At 35.3% G+C, this 19,569-nt stretch overlaps 1 protein-coding gene across 2 annotated transcripts; it reads right to left on the bottom strand.

Annotated features, from left to right (window-relative positions):
* Nucleotides 1-4,046: 4,046 nt before the first annotated feature.
* Nucleotides 4,047-17,682, bottom strand: micall2b (mical-like 2b). 2 transcript variants are annotated; one of them, XM_026204589.1, is made up of 18 exons: nt 17,587-17,682; nt 17,316-17,489; nt 16,310-16,358; nt 14,280-14,421; nt 13,782-13,930; nt 13,418-13,545; nt 12,170-12,604; nt 10,950-11,273; nt 10,550-10,725; nt 10,135-10,183; nt 9,485-9,675; nt 8,904-8,971; nt 8,501-8,618; nt 8,065-8,167; nt 7,890-7,963; nt 7,527-7,641; nt 6,213-6,259; nt 4,992-5,086 (listed from the first exon to the last, which is right to left on the bottom strand). In XM_026204589.1, exons 2-18 carry the CDS (start codon nt 17,456-17,458, stop codon nt 4,998-5,000), a joined length of 2,400 nt encoding a protein of 799 aa, XP_026060374.1. In that variant the 5' UTR covers nt 17,459-17,489; nt 17,587-17,682; the 3' UTR covers nt 4,992-4,997. The 2 variants fall into 2 exon arrangements, with proteins under 2 accessions (XP_026060373.1, XP_026060374.1); XM_026204588.1 differs by lacking the exon at nt 17,587-17,682 and having other exon boundaries at nt 4,047-5,086; nt 17,316-17,458.
* Nucleotides 17,683-19,569: the final 1,887 nt, after the last annotated feature.

Below are 19,569 nucleotides of genomic sequence, written 5' to 3'. Positions count from 1 at the left end.
TTAGGTTTTAGATTATAAGTTTTTTAAAATGTAATTAATCTAATTTCAAGAACTTAATTTTTGGAAACTGATTACGTAATACAGATGACATGTAATCAGTCATTACCCCCCCCCAAAATATTATATATTTTATTTTTCTTCAGAAAATGTAGTTTTTATTAGTACTTTTTGGAATTTGACCACTTAAGAGTGGTGAGAATGACAAGAAAGATAAGTGGGAAAATTGGAAATGAAAAGGGTTCAACAAGTCAAAGCTTGTGCACTGACCGCTGGGCCACATCTCTGGCAAGACAGTTCTAGTTTTTCTAGTTTTTTACTTTTATGATTTGTTCAAGACACACTGGTATGATGCTTCTTCAAAATATTCTCCAAGCCAGTGGTCTGTTTGGTTACTGTCACTTAGTCTGCAAAATAAATTAGCATGGCTATAAATGCAACATTGAATAAAAAAGTTATAAACAAAGTTTTTAAATATTTGTATTGAACTTTTATCAGTATGGCATAATTAAGCAGTATGAGAGGCCATGTATAAAAATTATTTTAACATAAATACAGAATTCTGGCATGAAGCTCTAGATGGCACAGTCTGATAATGTAACTCAGTCTGACCTAATGACATCAGTATCACACGGCACACTGATTAGTTCTTTCCTATGTTGGTAGCCAATGAGCTTGCTGCTCAACATTCTAATTATGACTGGAGCTTGCCATAGCAGTTGCAGCTTGCTTCAGAAACCCTCCACCTTCCCCAGCTCCACCTGTATAGATCTGCTGCGAGGTGATTCATGTATGCTATGGGGTTATTTCATGCATGTTATATTTGCAGCAGGAAAACATTTCCTACATGCTCACAGCAGCATGTTGTGGATGTATGGACAGTAGCAAGTCTCGGTACTTGCTCTGCCACAGCAGTGTAGCAGATCTATTGCTCCAAGACCATATATATATTAACATTGTCATGTACATCACCATGCCAATCCCCCCGAGAGTTGTCATGACAGAAAGAAGTGTGTAAAACATCAAATAAATGAAGAAAAATATTAATATTTAATTTAAATTTATTTACTGCAAAGGATTTATTGGTTAGCAAGTGATGTAATGCTAATTTAAGCTATGGAAAACATCAATTATCCCTGGTCATTTCCCTTATTTCTGTTTCTAATCTTAAAGTTTTTTTTTTTGCATATTGAAATTTTACATATTCACATCAAATAGGGAACTATCTTTAAAGAATGCTCATGACCCTTCTTGGGCATTAACTCTTCTATTGAGCCATCAAATACAATGTGTATTTGTGTAATTGATAGTTTTGAGCTCAAATACATCTGTGTGCAGTCATGAAGCTCTCTCTCTGCGTGTGTGTGTATTTGTGCAGAGCTCTGCACATGGTGGTGGAGTCTGACACGGGCTATCTCTCCAGGTCAGTGTAGATAGCTTTTCCATCTCTAATGTCTTTCCCAGAAATCTCCCCACACACAATGAAGAGCTTATATTCTGCCTTACGTGCATATGTGTGTGTGCTTAAATTCATTTAACCTAGGGCATTTATGACGATAAATTACATGGTGCACACAGTAAAACTACTGAAAGAAAACAATTACACATATTCATTCAGCATTTTGAAATTAAGCACCTGCAGAGAAATTATTTATTTTACAAATATAACCTCCAAAATAAAAGTGTTTATAAAATTACAAGCCACAGTAAGCTTTTACCTTTCAATAAATCATATTATCATACACTAATTTCTTTCACAAATCACATGATTTTCCTGGAATACAGAAGATCTTCATCTTACCATAAAAGTAGTGACTAAGGACTTTCAAGCTTTAAAGAAAAAAAAAAATGGCATAAAAGTGACAATAAACAAAAAATTATCTCCACTCTGTTACAGCTCTAAAAGCTCAACCCTTTCAAAAATTTAAGTTACTTTTCCGTTTTAGCAGAATTCAAATTTTTAGATCCATGATCCATGTCATAATATAAAATCATAGTATTAGCATCCACACCAGCGGAGAATAAGATCCTGTTTTTATGAGCACGTGCCACAGTTTTGGCTACTGATTCGCTTTTAATGGTCTAGTTTATTAAAGGAATAGTTTACCCAAAAATGAAAATTCTGTCATTAATTACTCACCCGTAAGTCTTTGGAACACAAATTAAGATGAAGTTCAAGAACTCTCTACCACCACGATCAAGGCACAGAAATGTATTAAGGACATCGTTAAAATAGTCCATGTGACATCAGTAGTCCAATTGAAATTGAAGCTACGAGAATACTCTACTAACAAAAGGAACGACTTTATTCAACAATTCCTCTCCTCTGCGACACATTATAGCACCATTTTAGGTGCTATCATAAAGCATTGCATGCTTTTCCTGAATGTAAACAACACTTGCATGTGATGCTGCTTTTGTAGAACATGAATGTGCTGCACCTTGTTTACATTCAGAGGAGATTGCACGCATGTGATGAATAAAGGCTTTCTTTTAGTTTTCTTGTGCGCGACAAGTATTCTAGTAGCTTCATAAAAATCACAGTTGAATGATGTCAGTTGAACCACTGATGTCACATGGACTATTTTAACATTGTCCTTATGTATGTGCCTGGATCGTGTATACCCTTGCTTTCTATGAAGGGTCAGACAGCTCTCGGAATTCATCAAAAATATCTTAATTTGTGTTCTGAAGATGAAACAATTTACAATTTTGGAACGGTATGAGGGCGAGTAATTAACAGAATTTTTATTTTTGGGTGAGCTATCCCTTTAAGGTAAATTGAATTCTGATTGGCTGTCAGTGTTTTTGTTCATCAGCTGAAAACAAACAAAAAATATATATCATTTTTACCTCTGCATCGTTGAAGGATTTCTCTATTCTTGCAAAATTTGCTAAATTATAACATCTTTTTAATTATGGTCATTGGTGTAAGTAGGCCTTACACTATAGAGGATCACTTGAGCAAATCTATATTCATCACTCGATTCAAGCAGCAGCAAACAAACACTCTTAGCATAAATGCATATCAAAGGCAGCGGCGCATGTAAAGCTCAATGGGGTGTCCTCGGCTGTAGACGCTTTCAGTGGATCAGATATAAGGGAACACAGGTAATCCACTCGCCATATCAGCGCTGACAGAGTCAACACATACATTAGCATATGTTAGCATTCCTATTCTTGTGGTCTCACATGCTCTATAATCTGTCGCAGCAGATTTTTTTCACTGAACGACAAAGCCAAACAGATAAAGAACCGGAATAACTCTATATGCATTAGAAGCCAGCAAACATGCTGCAAGACACAGAAATGCTAAAATGCATTAAGAAGGATCTTGGTCAGGTATGGGTTTACATAGACACACTGTGTACCTAGTCAGTTTCATAGGGAATCCCCAAAAGTAGTCCAAGCATTTAGTTTATTATAAAATTCTGCACTGTGGGTTTTCCAAAAGTGTTCACTTCCAGTTGTTCAGGAATTTTTAGTGTCTAAGTGTCAATATAGTTGGGTCATTGACACATGAGACAAGAACAGTTATAAAGTATGTTATTTTACATAAGAAAAGTTAAGCTTTTAAATAATAATTAAAAAAAAAAAATCTAAAATATCTTAAGTAATAATGGTGAAAATTCGGCTTTAGCATCACAGGGCTAACATTTTAAAATCTATTTATATAGAAAAGTTATTTTAAATTAATATAGTATTTTACAAAATTACTGTATTTTTTTATCAGAAATTTTTTTACGACTTCAAGAAAAAAAAAATAACTAACATGTAAAAACTTTGCATAATGCAGAAAACATTTTATATAGAAAAAAATGTTACTGAAAGTTACTATTAAAACACATTTTACAACTATATGAAGATAATAAAAGGTGACATTTTAGCACAACTACATTTCCAAGTTAAAGGTAAATTTTTGCATTCGTTACATAGTAATTTGTGCGAAAAATGTAGGCAAACAAATTTGTGCTTTGCTAATGGAAGAGAGAAACAACTAGGTGTAATCATTTAATAACTGCAGATGGACTAAAAATATAAAGAAGGCATTCATGTTGACGATTAAAATTTATTGTACAGAATATAGAGGTTTGAAATTAAATGCTGGGCACTGGGTAAAAAAATAGAGACCTTTCAGCTTAAATCACAAACAGTTAGGCAACTACTTTGGTACAAACAGCTAAACAGTTTGTTACACACATTGTAGCTTTGATAAAATACAGTTTAAAGAGAGCAAGAACATTTAAAACAAAAAGTGCAGATCATATGAAAACAATTCGTATTTATGGTAAACCCAGGAAAAAAAAAACCCTCAATAAAAAACTACCTGGACAGTGGTTAAAAGTATGATCCTAGTGACTGATGAAACAAAATGATGAATCCTAACAGTCTTAAACAGAGACCCTATTAAATCAGTTCTTTCAAAGGTTGTTGAGAGATCATGGCATACAGTGTCCTGTAGCTGAAATCAGTCACTGTCTGCCCCCTGCTGTTGAGACAGTAGAAATGTGCCAGGATAATACACCATTAAAATGATTTAACAGGATAGTTTCCAGCGAAAATTAGTGATATTCTCAATTTAAAATACATTGTAAAAAGTTAATTCAGTTGGAGTCGGACCTTAACCTGTCCCTTTTTAACTTTGATCCAATATGAATCAGTATGACTTCATTTCTCTCAAAACTGTCCAATTCCCTAATGAAACACTAAGAGACACAGTCAACAGTATACAAAGGGTTCAAGTGCAAAATGTTTGTTAACAAATGCACAAATCACACCCACAATGACAAGAGACGAGGAGACATAAAAAGGTGCAAAAGTATGTTAAAAAAAAGTGTGAGAAAATATATAATGATGTAATTTCACACACACACACACACAAAACATTTGTTGAAGCCTGTTTAACTGCACTTAAGATTTAGTGGCCTGACCTCAAGCTGCAGCGGAAACATTCGATCTGGGACAAAACACACACACACACACACCCCTTTTCATGAGGATCAGTCCTCTGTGGACGGCCGTTTACTTCTCAGACTAAACCACCGCGTTATGGATTTTCTCTTGCCTTTTACCTTTTCTTTCTTCATATCTGCAAATGGCAAAGCATAACCCACAGTTAACTGCCAGGTACAGAAAGTTCATTTCAAGAAACCAAGGGGTCATTTACTAATGGTGACCACAGAACATCAGTAACAGCTTTCAGGTCCATCCGGCAGTTTTTATGTCACGAATTGCAAATGGTTATGACTTTTGCCCACATTTATGCATTGGTTTAATTGGGTGGGTAAATTATATATTTTATTATAAGTAATTTTAGCTTCGAAAAGGCAGACGGATCATCAGCCAAGGCTAGATACCTATGGTTTCCATTAGTGATCATTAATTCAAAATGGGTTGCATTACTTTTCCTGTTTGGCCTTTCAAATCGTGGAATATTTAAACATGCAAGGAGCAATTACTCCAAAGATTCAAAGCACTTTGAGTCGGTGGGTGGAGAGTTGCACAGGTGGCAGTTATTTTTCAAAAAGAAAAACTTTAGTTTTAACATCAGGGATAGAAATACTTTGCTCAACCTCTGAACTGCTTTGTTAAAAGTGCAAATAGTATTGTGCAATTAATACAATTTTTTTATTAGAAAACTTCAAGTTTTCTGTATTTAGCACATTAGATTGCAGTGGCTTATTTACAATGTTGGTCTTGAGTAGAAATCTCATGTGCAACCAGTTTTACCATATTAAACTAAATATTAATTTATATTATGTTGACTAGAAACAGACACTAAACATTACCAATAATGATTCTCTCTGCCATCAGTGAACAAATGGTGACAATAAACAATTGTCTCTTGCCTGCCAGCCTCTTATTATTTGCAAACAGGAAGGGATGTTCATTTTGAATCATCCCACAGACATTCAATGGACCATAATAAATAGAGTTGGCTGCAAATTTCTGTCTCTTTAAAATCAGAGCCAGCTGGTGCAGAGTAATCCATTTCTAGCTAGAGAAAAATGTAATGTAATTCCTTGTAAAATAAGAAATTGTCATGTTTTTGAGAAACTTTAAATGTTGGATTCATGAAAATATTATTTATTAAGCTTAAATATTTATTTTGAAGAATTTCCTCTTCCTTTTTCAAAAGCTAAAGGGAAAATGTATTTTTAATCTCAGGTTTTAATGCTACATAACAGTCATAATATATACATAATTATACCTACCAAGATTCTCCATCATCTTATTCAGCTGCTCATCCTCCTCTTCCTCCCTGTAGATAGAAGCATAAGATGATTCACAAATGTCACATTAAGTAAGTTTAGATATGCAATAGCACTCTGGGAAAAAAAAAAGATTGGAATGTAGTAGGTCGGTCGGTCAATAAATAAATAAATAAAAAGCGAGAGAGGGAGAGAGAAATTATACAAATGTTAATTATTAATTAGATAAATTAGAATGATGTGGAAAATTTCATTTATTTCAGTAATTCAACTCAAATTGTGAAACTCATGTATTAAATAAATTCAGTGCACACAGACTGAAGTAGTTTAAGTCTTTGGTTCTTTTAATTGTGATGGTTTTGGCTCACTTTTAACAAAAACCCACCAATTCACCTCAACAAATAAAAATACTTCATAAGACCAATAAAAAAAAAAAAAAAAAAAAAAAAAAAAAAAAAACCTTTTAGTGAATTGCAGGCCTTCTGGAAAGTATGTTCATTTAACCAACTTTTGTTGCTTTTGGCAGTGTGGTCAGGTGCCAAATCCTGCTGGAAAATTAAATCAGCATCTTCAAAAAGCTGGTCAGCAGAAGTAAGTATGAAGTGCTCTAGAATTTCATGGTAAACCGTTGGTTGTGCCTCTTTTTATTCCACACTTTTTCCTTCCCCTTAATGTTAACATGCTTGGATACAGCACTCTGTGAACAGCCAGCTTCTTTGGCAATGAATGTTTGTGTCTTACCCTACTTGTGAAGGGCGTCAATGATTGTCTTATGGTCAACTGTCAGACCAGCAGTCTTCCCCATGATTGAGTAGCGTAGTGAACCAAACTGAGAGACCATCTTGAAGGCTCAGGAAACCTTTGCAGGTGTTTTGAGTTGATCAGCTGATTGGCATGTCACCATATTCTAGATTGTTGAGATCGTGAATTGGTGGGTTTTTGTTAAAAGTGAGCCAAAATCCTCACAATTAACAGGACTAAAGACTTAAACTACTTCAGTCTGTGTGCACTGAATTTATTTAACACACAAGTTTCACAATTTGAGTTGAATTACTGAAATAAAATTTTCCATGACATTTTGATTTATTGAGATGAACCTGTGCATACATATACACATATGCGCGTGTGTGTGTGTAATAATAATAAATAAAAAAAACAAAGATATATACATAGCTAGCCTATTTACTTTAATGAATGTATTTAGTCATACTGTGCATATTATTATAAATCTTCAAGTTTTTTTTTTCATCAATATTTCGTAACTTCTATCTTCTGCTGAAGTAACCAGGGAAAGTGGATATGATGCGTGTTGCACACCTCAGTCTGTCTTCATCCAGTCCCTCCACTATAGCGTTCCTGTCGTTCACAATCCCCACAAGTTTCTCCATCAGCTCTTCTTCTCGTTTACGATCCCAAGATGTCTTCAGATGGTCTACAGGATAGAAACATCATTAAATAGCTAGATTAGATTACACAAGTGATATGAAGCTTTAAAGAAAAGTAGATTAAATTACCCAAATCACACAATCAGTTTACAACTGTCTACACAAAACGTCATCATCCTCCTGTGATACAGTAACCCCAAAAAGTACGAGTGCCATTGCACTACACAAACAAAGTGTTTGATCAAGTGGCATCTGCAAACAAATGATGTTTGACTTTTTCCAGTGTTGGACAAACCTGGCTTGTCCAGCAGTTTCCTGAGTTCGGCCTCAACACTGGGTTGCTCTTCCTCTAGATCCTGTGTCTTGGCACTATCAGAACACAGTCACAGATAATTTAAGCGTTTAATGCATATTCAGAAATAAAAGATATTCACTATCAGCATTCCAGTAAGTCAATGTTTTACACATACATGTACACAAGCTCGGATTCGCGTCTCATGTAGACCTGTTTGTTTCTGATGAGGGTAAACCAGTCCACCATTAAGTCATTCATTAATGTGTCCTCTTGTCCTTCTGAAGAAACAAACAAAATACAAGATTTCTTTAAACATAATTGCATTTGTTTAGTCTAACACGTGTTAAGAGTTGAAAATCCACATTTGCAAGATTTGTCTCCACCTGCTGGAGCACCATAGGACAACATCTAGACTTTGAATTTTATATATATATATATTAAAAGTTGCTAAATTTTCAAATTCATAAAATCCATTTGTTTTGCAAGATAAATGGACACAGTAAAATAATTCTTCCTTTATAATGTGATTGTCTGAGAAGTGGATCTGACAAGGCTATTCATTCTTTTATTATTTGTAAAAGAGCCGCTTTTAAGAGTGTGTGTGTACAGACCCTCATCACATTGTCGAAGTTGTTTTTCCAGCTCTACTCCTCTTTTCTCCAGCTCGTTCATATTCATCTCGATTTCCTTCAGTTCTTTTTGAATGTCTTCCTTCGGAATGTAACCCGGCTAAAGCAAACAGACACACAATACATCAAACATTGACTTTCTGCACAAACGACTTTGTACAGATCATTAATGGTTTATTTATTAATTTCAATGCTCTTCTATTCTATCAGAGGAGTGAAAAGACTTGCTTACTATGAAGTCACTTTATTTTGATTCTAACAGTCTATTCAAAGATAACGGTGCCCCAATGGTCCTTTTGACCCTCCAAAATAGTCTAAATGGGCCCCTTGAAAAAGTATCTCCTCAACACTCACACACATCAGTGCAGACAGAAATGCCACACACCTTTTGCAATTTGTGAGTTTCAGTGTCTGAAGGACTACCAGGAGATATGATGCTGCCACTGCTGGAGTCTAGTAGACAGACAGAGATGAAAACACACAGATGAACAGAGAACTATAGAAACTAAGAATCAAATATACAACATGCAGTGCTCCTTTATTCATTTAAATGCAATTAATTGCTCATACTAGTATATAATGCATGTTTGGCTGTACGTGGGATCCTTACAGAAAGTATAACTTTATTTGCATAGTTTTTGGACATGGTACCATACGAAAAAAACAAAAAAACATGTATGTGTGACACTGAAGGACTATGTTCATAACCTGATGTGTAAAAATGGTTCTCATACACTGCAAAAATAAAATCAGTATCTTGATTTTGTTTCACAGTAATAATGACAACATTTTAACATCATTAAAACAAGATACATTCACACACAAAACAAACTTGAGTGTTTTTGTTATTGTTGTTATTGTTAACTAAAACTTAATCGTTTTTCAGTAAGTAAAATAAAGCTGAAATGAAATAACATTAGACTAAAAACAAACTTATAGCTGAAACCAATTTTCCTAAGATCTTACCACTAGCTTTAGTCCCGTTTTTCATCGGGCTAGGTGAGGGAGCTTTGGGCGAGTTGATGCTAATGGTGATGGTTGTGGTAGATGGTGCAGGAACCGATGTCTGGGAGATTCCCAGACCAGATGCCCGTGGAGAGGAAGCTGCTTCTGGCTTCTTGGAGGGTGAGCCAGTGTTTTCTGTGGAACCGACAGTTCTATAAAAAGGAAAAGAGATGAGAAGATATGAAACTTTTCCGTTTTGTTTCTCAGAAACTAAATGTTCAGTATGGCTTCTCTCACCTCTGACAGGTGAAAGTTTGGGAGGGTGAGGCATGTTAAAGGGGCAGTTACAGGTGAAAGATCTTCATGGGGGGGGGTGCTTGTGTACTGAGCTCTATTGCTCTGGGGACTTTCAGATACGACCCACTGCCGGTCTTATTGGGCGCAGCAGGTTTACGCGCCAATCAAAACCAATCACAAGAGAGCGTGAAGGAATGGGAGGGACAGACTGTCTGGAGAACCAATCAGTTAATCAATGAAGAGCAGGATGATTTGGTTAAAGATGTTATTAAATGATTTAAAAGGAGAAAGAAAAAGATATTAAAGAACAAGACAGTATTAGTAAAGATCAAAAGCACATTTCATTTAGAGAGAAACAAGCACTTTAAACTTACTTTACAGGTTTGAGCCTGGACCTCCAATCAGACGGAGCTGTATCGTTTTCTGAAAGGACATTTAAAAAAAAATTCATTTAGAAATGGACATAGTAGACATTTTAAAAAATGAGAAAATTTTGGTTATCGTTCTTAGACGGTTTAGGAAGAAACCGTTCCTACATCAACTTCTTTGTTGGTCTTACAATAAAATTTGTATTAATAAATTAAATCTGAATTTTGGCTTACAACTACACTACTGTCCTAAAATGTGGCACAAGTAAGATTTTCAACTTCTATTTAGGATGCACATAATCAGATTTGACAGTAATGACATTTGTAATGTCTAACAATTAAAAATGTTAAAAATCCATCAAGCAAAATGCCCAAGATCAATGTCTGTATGTTATCAGTGCAGCAGGTGTGTCTTCCTCACCCTTGCTGTTAAACGACACCGTGCTCGCAGGCCTGGAGGTTTTATTTAAGGTATTATCTTTGATCCAGGACGGCGCTGCAGCAGCCGGGGCAGTAGGTTCCACGCTGGTATCCAGTGCTTTGAGACGCACCCTACCTGAGGGGCCTTTAGCACCAGACTCCACAGGGGAAACATTACTATAGAAACCAAAGTGAGGAGAGATTGTGTTAATGATGGACATACCTTTTTATACAAACATGTCCACAAAACATGAATTTAAACAATCCTCGACATGCTTGAGTACATAAAGGCTATAATTCGGTTTCATTAATGACCCTTGTACACCACACCCTGTGAAAACAAGTCATAAAATATATGCCAGCTATGTAATGTGTGAATGATAAAGGTGAATCTAGCTCACCTGTTGTTTGCTTTCAGCCCAGCTTGACTCTGATGAGAGTTGTTGTTATTCTTTTCCACGGTCACCATCTTGCCGATCACAGTTTTGGCTTTCTCCTTTTCATTCTCCTTCTCTTTTTCGGTGTCCTGTGTTTTTGGCCCGTCTCCCACACGCAGCAGGACTCTACCTCTACCAGCTGCGGCTCCTGCAGTGGCTCTAGGTGCAGTGCTCTCTGGTGTAGGAGTTTGAACATTTGCTGGACTCACAGATATAGTTGAGGTGTATGATGGGGTGCTCTTACTGGCAGGCACATTACTGCTGGGACTGCTGCTGGACTCAAAGAACCTAGCCAAAGAAAGAAAGAAAAAAACAATATTAAGGTTCTAGTCATTTCAACAAGCCTGCCATTTTCATGTGGCCATTATGGTTATTGAACATAACCATTAAAACTAAATTTTGTCTAAATAAGTGTATAAATATTATGATTTTATTATTATTGATACTACTACTACTACTACTACTAATAGTAAAATACATTTTAATAATAATCTGAAAAAAAATGAATGGTATAAATGCAAAGTGATTTAGCCTTCACAACATTATAAAGTACAGTATGAAAATGGATATTGATTTTGAGAATTGCAGTGTTATTAGATTTTTAAAAGGGAGTGTTAGATGATGGTAAAGGGAATTAAATATTTAAAAAAAGTAATAATAATTATTATTCAATTCTGGATGTTATGTTCCGTTTTGACCATTTCCAATAAAATATGGAATGTAATATGTAATATGTACTGACATGGCACCAATATATCTTGCAACATGAATAAAAATAATATTTTAAACACTCTCCAATGATCAGCGATAAAACATGAAATTCTTAGAAACCATATTTTATGTAATTTAGCCTGCTGGAACATTACCCCTTCACCAGTCTAATACAGACCCTTTTCCTGATCCAAAGTAAAAAATAAATACAATTATTTATATACCATAATTTTATTTATTAATAGTTTGAATTAGCATATTTTTTTTTATTTTAGCTTTATTTAAAAAAAAAAAAAAATGGGGCATTATATATATATATATATATATATATATATATATATATATATATATATATATATATATATATATATATATATATATATATATATATATATATATATATATATATATATATAGTTTTACTTAACAGTGATCCAATAAAATATCAGAATAGTAAACTGAAAGACATTCACCTCTTTCTGGCTTCTTGGTTCTTCTCTACACTGTTGCCTGCTGGTTTAAGAGACTCTGTGGGCGTTCGGGGGCTAAAGGAGGTCTTCACAGTTGTAGTCTCTGGTGCTGGAGTTGTTTTTGGCGCTGGTGTGAGCCGAACCGCTGGAGTAGGTGTGGCAGTTAACTCACGAGCGGGTACACGGTCACTTTTATTGGCCAACCAGCTTGGTTTAGATGTGTTAGGTGTTAAACCAGTTTTTCCAGTATCTCCTGATGCATTCTGGTCAGTCTTGCTTATAAATGTGGATGGTGTTTTTGGTGGAGTCACGGTGATGTGTGTAGTCGGGACGGTTACAGGCTTCTCTATGCTTGTGTGTGTCTTGCAGATGAAAGTTCCCGCTGCTTTTCCAGGCTTGTACGTGCCAGAGAGAAGAATAGTGGAACACTCTTTGCATCTGTTGAATAGAGAGTTCATCATTAACAAAACAGAAAAAAATATTCTATACTTAGATCTGATAATGAAAAGACTTTCTAAAAACATCAGGAGATGATCTTCACTCCCTTTTTGACATGACAAAAAAAAAGTGTCACTGCTATTATTCACTGGTATTCTGCTAAATGATCAGCTGACTGAACACAAAACAATGAACCCTATAATAGCTGCCATGCAGCAAACAATTAAAGGAATATATAAAACTATTTCAACTGAAAGTCAGCCATTACAAAAACGTTCCCAAATTACACTACTCAAATTAAATCATTATGATGGAAATTTAAGCATTATATACATGATTCACTAGTCATGTGTGGTGGATGCATTTACATACACAACCTGTCAAAAGATTGGAATAAAAAAAAAAAATCCCTTTATCTTATGTTACCAAGGCTGCATTTATTTGATCAAAAATATGCAATATTGGGAAGTATAAACAACTGTTTTTTTGATACGTTTTAAATGTCATTTATTCCTATGATGCAAAGCTAATTTTTTATCATCATTACACCAGTCTTCAGCATCTGATCCTTCAGAAATCATTCTAATAAGCTGATGTGGTGCTCAGATATGAGCAGTTATTATTGGTGCTCAATTACTAACAATGGTTCTTAGTAGTATCAATGTTGAAATCCTTTTTGCTGCTTAATACTTTTCTGGAAACATGATCAGTTTTGATGAATACAAAATTCATTTTGAATAGAAATCTGTAACATTTTAAAGTATTTAAAGTATCACTTTTGATAATATAATGAAATAACTTAATAGAACTGACTTAAAGCAGTTCCTGTGGTACAGTTTCCCATCTACTAGGTGGCGCTGCACAAGGTGAACGTGCTGGTGGCACACGTTACAACTGCTGCTCAGAGTCGTTTTATTGGCACGTTCTGCCAAAACTTCTCTCTGGAAATTATGAAAAAAAATAATTAGTCATGAAGCACTGTGCAAACAATACCTCAATATAAGATTTGTTTATACCAATATTTGACATAAGTTATCATATCAGAAGTATGTAACCCAAGACAAGGTTTGTTATGTACCCATGAATTTGCATTACACACACTCGCACACACACCAGAAATACAGAACTACCGAAGTTCCCATGTGAGCTGACAGGTGTCAGGAGTTACGTAGTGTACCTTGTTTTCGTTTTCTGGTTTAGGCGTCTTGTTCTCTGTGGCTGGTTTAGGGGAGGGAAACACTTTAGCTGTGACAGGTGGGTTCTTCTTCTCAGATGGCGCTTCATTAGACTCTTCAGCTGGTCTTTTAATTCCTGCCATACCTCCAACTGCACATCCACAAAGTGAAATTATTTTAGCAATGCTAAAAATTGACAGGGTCCTAATTAGGTTTAAAAGTGAAGGCTGTCATTTCTGAATCACTGGAGGCACTAAATGGAATTGCAAAAATCTGGTTTACTTCAGTCTGCAGGGTTATAAAACTCCTAAGGTTTCACATTATGCTACCATTTATATTATCCTTTCTTTACACTGAACTTTTTTGAACATAGCTTGTATCTCAAGATTAAGTTTTATGGCTTCTGGATATCTGTATGTCTGAACACAATCTTAACTTTTGTAAACTGGGTGGATAACAGTTATACAGTTACAGTACTATTTGTCATGTATATGTCTTACTAGGAGAGCGTCCATGGAAATAATTGTAGTACTGGGACACATAGGTCAGGATGCTGAGGCGATCAGGCACTCGTAAAGCCACCATGTCTTCGGCATCCAGCAAGGCAGGAATACCCAACTCATTCTCTGCCACCTCGAAAGCCTGGTCAATAAATTCATAAAATGACAAAAAAAGAAAAAAAAAAAATTATTTACACAAGAGGGAAACATCTGCGTGGCAGAAGAATTTGAGGATTTCATACTGAACGAGTTCAAATGTATTCACCCCGATCATCAATTGCTAAGGACTGCAAAAAAAAAATATAATAATTCCGGATTTTAAGAGATGTTTGATATCTACAGGCTGCAAAAGAGGAAGAACTCGAGTAAAACCAAACATTAACTGGGAATAGACAAGGAATTTGACAATTTAAGAGCTTTTTACACATTAAACAACTGTATTTCTGCTTTGTATTAGCTCTTACACAGAAAATATTGCTTGACCTTATATACCAAAACAGGGACTTTTTATTTTCTTTGTCTGGTCACTATTACTCATAATAGTGTGACTATGTCAGCAGATCAGCTTTTAGCTCATGTATAATTCACAATGCTACAATGATGAATGGTTGAGCAAGTTTGTAATTTGTGGTGATTTTCCATCTAGAGGCACTAAGTGGTTAAACTACGATTCCTCCGTGCCCATTATACACACACAAAAATGTCAACTTGGCCCGGATTTCTTTAGGAGAAAAAAAAGCTTCCATCAAAAATAAACAAGCGCAGACATGAACAAGGAAAGAGAGAATGAGAAAACCATCTAGATTAAAATCAAGAGCAATAAAAGGGGAGGTATTTCTCAGTAAAGATTCATTAAAAACTTCTCACACAACATGTAATGTGATTCAAAGACCATAAATCTAAATGTAAAAGCTGGAAACCACTACAGATCATTACTAAAATTCTCACGCCAAAGTTACTGTTAGCTAATAACGAAGAATGTTAAGACTTATTTTTTGTATCAGACATGTTTTCTCACATAACAGAGCATTGCAATGAGAGGGAACAAAACATTTCATTGCCTTTGCACCACTGCATAGTTTGACAAACGAAACGTTGAACACTCGGTCTTGTGCAAGCTTTCTCTTTTACCTGATACTGAATCTCCACCCTGTTAACCATGCGTTACCTTATCTTAACGGTTAACACTTTCATTTTCACTGTCTTTGTCACACTAGCTCCATTTACAAAAAAAAAAAAAAAAAAAAAAAGAGAGAGAGTGACATCCTTACATACTCACAAAGCTGTTTATTAGCATTTCCTTTGCAGTACTTTTCATTATGTGCTTTTGTATTGTCTCTTTCACAACAATGACCTTTTTGGATCCCATTCCTTTTCCGTGGAAACAGGAACATAAGAGTCTGCAGATGATGATTTATTATGGCCTACAACAACTCCACATGTGATTCAGCTGTTGCGAAAACAGAAGAAACCACAGAAATAGGCCTTAAATATGCGGCTGTTTCAGATCTTGATCCTGGTCAACCACACATAGGACCAATAGCTCTACGAGAGGTCTAGGAAACTTGCTAACTGTTAACATGATAGGGTTGTGACCTTTATGGAATGAAGGCATTTCCCAGAACACTTCAAGCTGATTCAGTTGTTTTGCTCTACTGCTCTGACAAAAAAACATACATGCTAAGGCCTAGGGGAGCATTTAACTTGAAAAAAAAAAAATAACTTTTCATCTTTAGAAAAAAAAAGTATAAATGCTTTAAACCACTCATAAACCAAAATAGTACTCTATAGAACCTATATATTTTTTTTATCCTCCAAGAACAGTCATATGAGGAAAAGTTTGTGGTTAACTATTGTTGTGACAGTTATGATAATCGAAAGATACCAAAGGCAGGTATTCAAAATGAATAAAAAAAAATATTTTCAACAATGAAATGGATAAACGGAATGTAAAATGTTATGGTAACTGCAACAATAGTAAGAAGTGATAAACGTTAGAAGAGACCATTTTATAAAGTGAGCAATCTTACCTGTTTATTGTTTTCATAGACATTTTCCTTGCTCAAAGAGTTAAAGTCTCTGCAAGAGAGCAGACAATTTGAGACAAGAGTACATGAGTAAACAAATGGTATTTTCCCCATGCCAATATTAACAATATAAATCTGACATTAATACAAACACAACCACAAGCATGCAGTCTGTCAAGTTTAAACAAGTCGAATGTTAAGATTAATGGTGCTATTAGTTTTTCAAAAACAAAATCAGTTGCATTAAACCTAAAATAAGTATTTATGATTTTGTATATAGTCCTAAAAGCTCCAATATCCTCATTGTAACTTCTAGTCCGAGTTTTTAAAAGTTCATATATTCTTATGTTCAAATTAAGTTTTAATATAACATAACTGCTAATGTTCTGGGGCCAGTTTCATAAAACAAGTTTACCAAATAAGCCAGGCTTATTTCAGTTAGACTGAATTTTGAACCAAATAAAAATGAACCAACTGAAATAAACCTGGCTTATTTGGTAAACTTGTTTCATGAAACAGGCCCCAGGTCCTGAATTCAAAAAGTTGTTTTGTTCTTATCTTAAAAGTATTTCAGTAGCCTACTAAACATTTCCAAGCTCAGATTCAGTTCTAAGGTATCAGTTTCTACTTCGTTCTAAAGTTTTTATTAAGGTCTAAAAGTTCTAATGTTCTTTTCCCCCTAAGTTATACATTCCCTAAGTTTAAATTAAAACATTTTGAGTGTTCTTATTTTTCCAAGTACTGAAACTTTTACTGATGCCGTCACGTTCTCGACGTTCTGAATTACTAAAATATGTTTATGTCCTCGTCTTAAGTTCAAAGGCGTCTTTTGTTTTGAACCACAGTTCTAAATGTTCTAAAGTCTTAAACGAACTATAAACTGTTAACAAACTCTACGTTTGAATGATAAGCGTTTCAATTTTCGTCCAAAGTTCATATGTTGTCGTTTTCGGAGGACAATGCAGCGCTAAACCGCGCTCTCGTTCGCTGTGGGGAGGCTGTTACTTACATCAAGTCCGGTCTGTGTTTGTGAATTAGAGCGCAGAAAGCCAGACCGTCCCGGAAAGATGTTGTCATGTTGGTAATCGACACGTCCCGATAGCCTTCACACTGGATTTTGCACCACTGTTGAAGCGCCTTCACAGCAGCCATGGTTCGAATGCGACTGAACTCGAGAGCAGCACTTTAAACCGAACACTGAATCTGAAATTGCTCTCTTCCAATGTGCCACACACACAAACGGAACGCTGAACTGTGGGACGCTTTTGATTTTCACTTACCCACTCAAGTGATCTCACCGTCAGCTGTCCCAATGGAGAAACCCCTGAAACTCCTGAAAACTTATGACGTACTCATGGGTGGAGTCATAGGTAAACGTTTAATAAATGACTTCCCTTAAATTGCACCACATGGCACCTATATAGTCTACCATATACTGATGATTCGTGTACAAAGACTAAACACATAAATAGCCTACCAAACAAAACAACAACAAAAAACTTATTTATGGCAGTATGATGGTAATCTTGGAAAATTATTTTCATTTCAGTGGTTACTAATGTTACAAATGTAATTTCAGTAGTTTCAGTACAAAATATCAAAACTCATCTATCTATCTATCTATCTATCTATCTATCTATCTATCTATCTATCTATCTATCTATCTATCTATCTATCTATCTATCTATCTATCTATCTATCTATCTAAAATATTATTGATAAATGGATAACCTTAATGGTCTCCATTGATTTCTACAGTATGGAAAAAATTACTGTGGAAGTCAAAGGGGACCAGCAACTGCTTGTTTACCCAAATTCTTTAAAATACTAAATTTGTCTTCAGCGGAAGAATGAAATTCATACAGGTTTGGTACAACTTCAGTAAATTACTTTCAATTTTATTTATTCATTTTGGCAAACTATATGCTACCTTTTAAAGCAGGTTAGGCCATTTCTAAGAGGCAATAGCAAGGTAATTTGGAAAGGATAAGATCCCACCCTCCCTGCAAATCACTCTCCAAAGCCACACCTCCTCCAAAACACATGAATGCACACGGGCGAATGCACCAGTGACACTGACACAAAGATGGCATTGGTGGAGAGATGAATGCAGTGTTGTCAAATTGCCTCATGCACCAGTGAGAAAACATTACAGTACAAAGCTCATAATATTACAATAACAACGCCTTCCATTCTCGCTGTGTCTGCAACAGCATAATGGAACGCGCTGATGACGTATCCAGTGTGTGCAACAAGGTGCACAGAGGTTTTGCAAATATAGAAATTGACAGGTAGGTAGGACAGCCTATCATAATCTGTGGACTGAGGAATATGATTGGATTAACATTTTATGGTCCTACACCTTCAACCGTTGATATACATACATTTAGACCAGAAAAAATAAATTCCTTACAAATACAATTTCTTTTTTGTCAGTTTAAGTGTCCGACAATGCACAACGCAAGGCTTAAATCCAATGGTATGCATACTCCATATTTTCATATAATCCTGTTACAGCCCTGTTTTGCAGCCAGCGGTGAAATATCATTTGCATAATGGCAGGTCAGTGTTCCTGCAGGTGGTTTTCTTTAAATGTTCTTATGGGTGTGTCTGTGTTGCTCCAGGTGTAGTTGGACTTGTCTAATCTCGCTGAGTCACTGAAGGAAACACAAATTCAGGCATGTGCTTTAGATATGATTGACCTATTTAAATACATAAACATAGCCTATAAGTTTTAAGGAATAAACTAACTTGAAACCAGTTTTCCCCCCTACTGATTTGTTCATATTTAGTTATCAACATGTGGCTATGAGTAGTAGTCTTTGGTTGCAGTACATACATTATCAATAAACTTGTCAAAATAATCAATAAACAATGCAGACTATAGAATATTTATGTGAAAATACAGTACAATGCGTCAAACATTTGGACAGGACTTGGTCATATAAACTGATTAACTATAGTTGTCATTCTTTATATGACACATAGATGTCAGTAATAGACCACTTATTAGTTAGGTGACAAATAACCTTGACGTTTAAATGAATGCAAAACCAAGGTTCTATGATATAAGTTAGGTTACAAATTCACATTGCACCACGTGCCCCATATTCACGTGCACTGGACAATAACTGATAGCGCACGTTTGAGGGGAAATGTCGAACGGTGATTAAAAACACATGAACTGATAAAAGAGCTGCAGTTTAGGAATGTAGCTAGTGTGAAACGTCAGTTTATGAACAGCCAGTATGTGCAGTGTAAAG

This window comes from Carassius auratus, chromosome 26, assembly GCF_003368295.1.
Source record: "Carassius auratus strain Wakin chromosome 26, ASM336829v1, whole genome shotgun sequence".
NCBI classification, from domain to species: Eukaryota; Metazoa; Chordata; class Actinopteri; order Cypriniformes; family Cyprinidae; genus Carassius; species Carassius auratus.
This window is presented reverse-complemented; position numbering and strand designations above follow the sequence as displayed.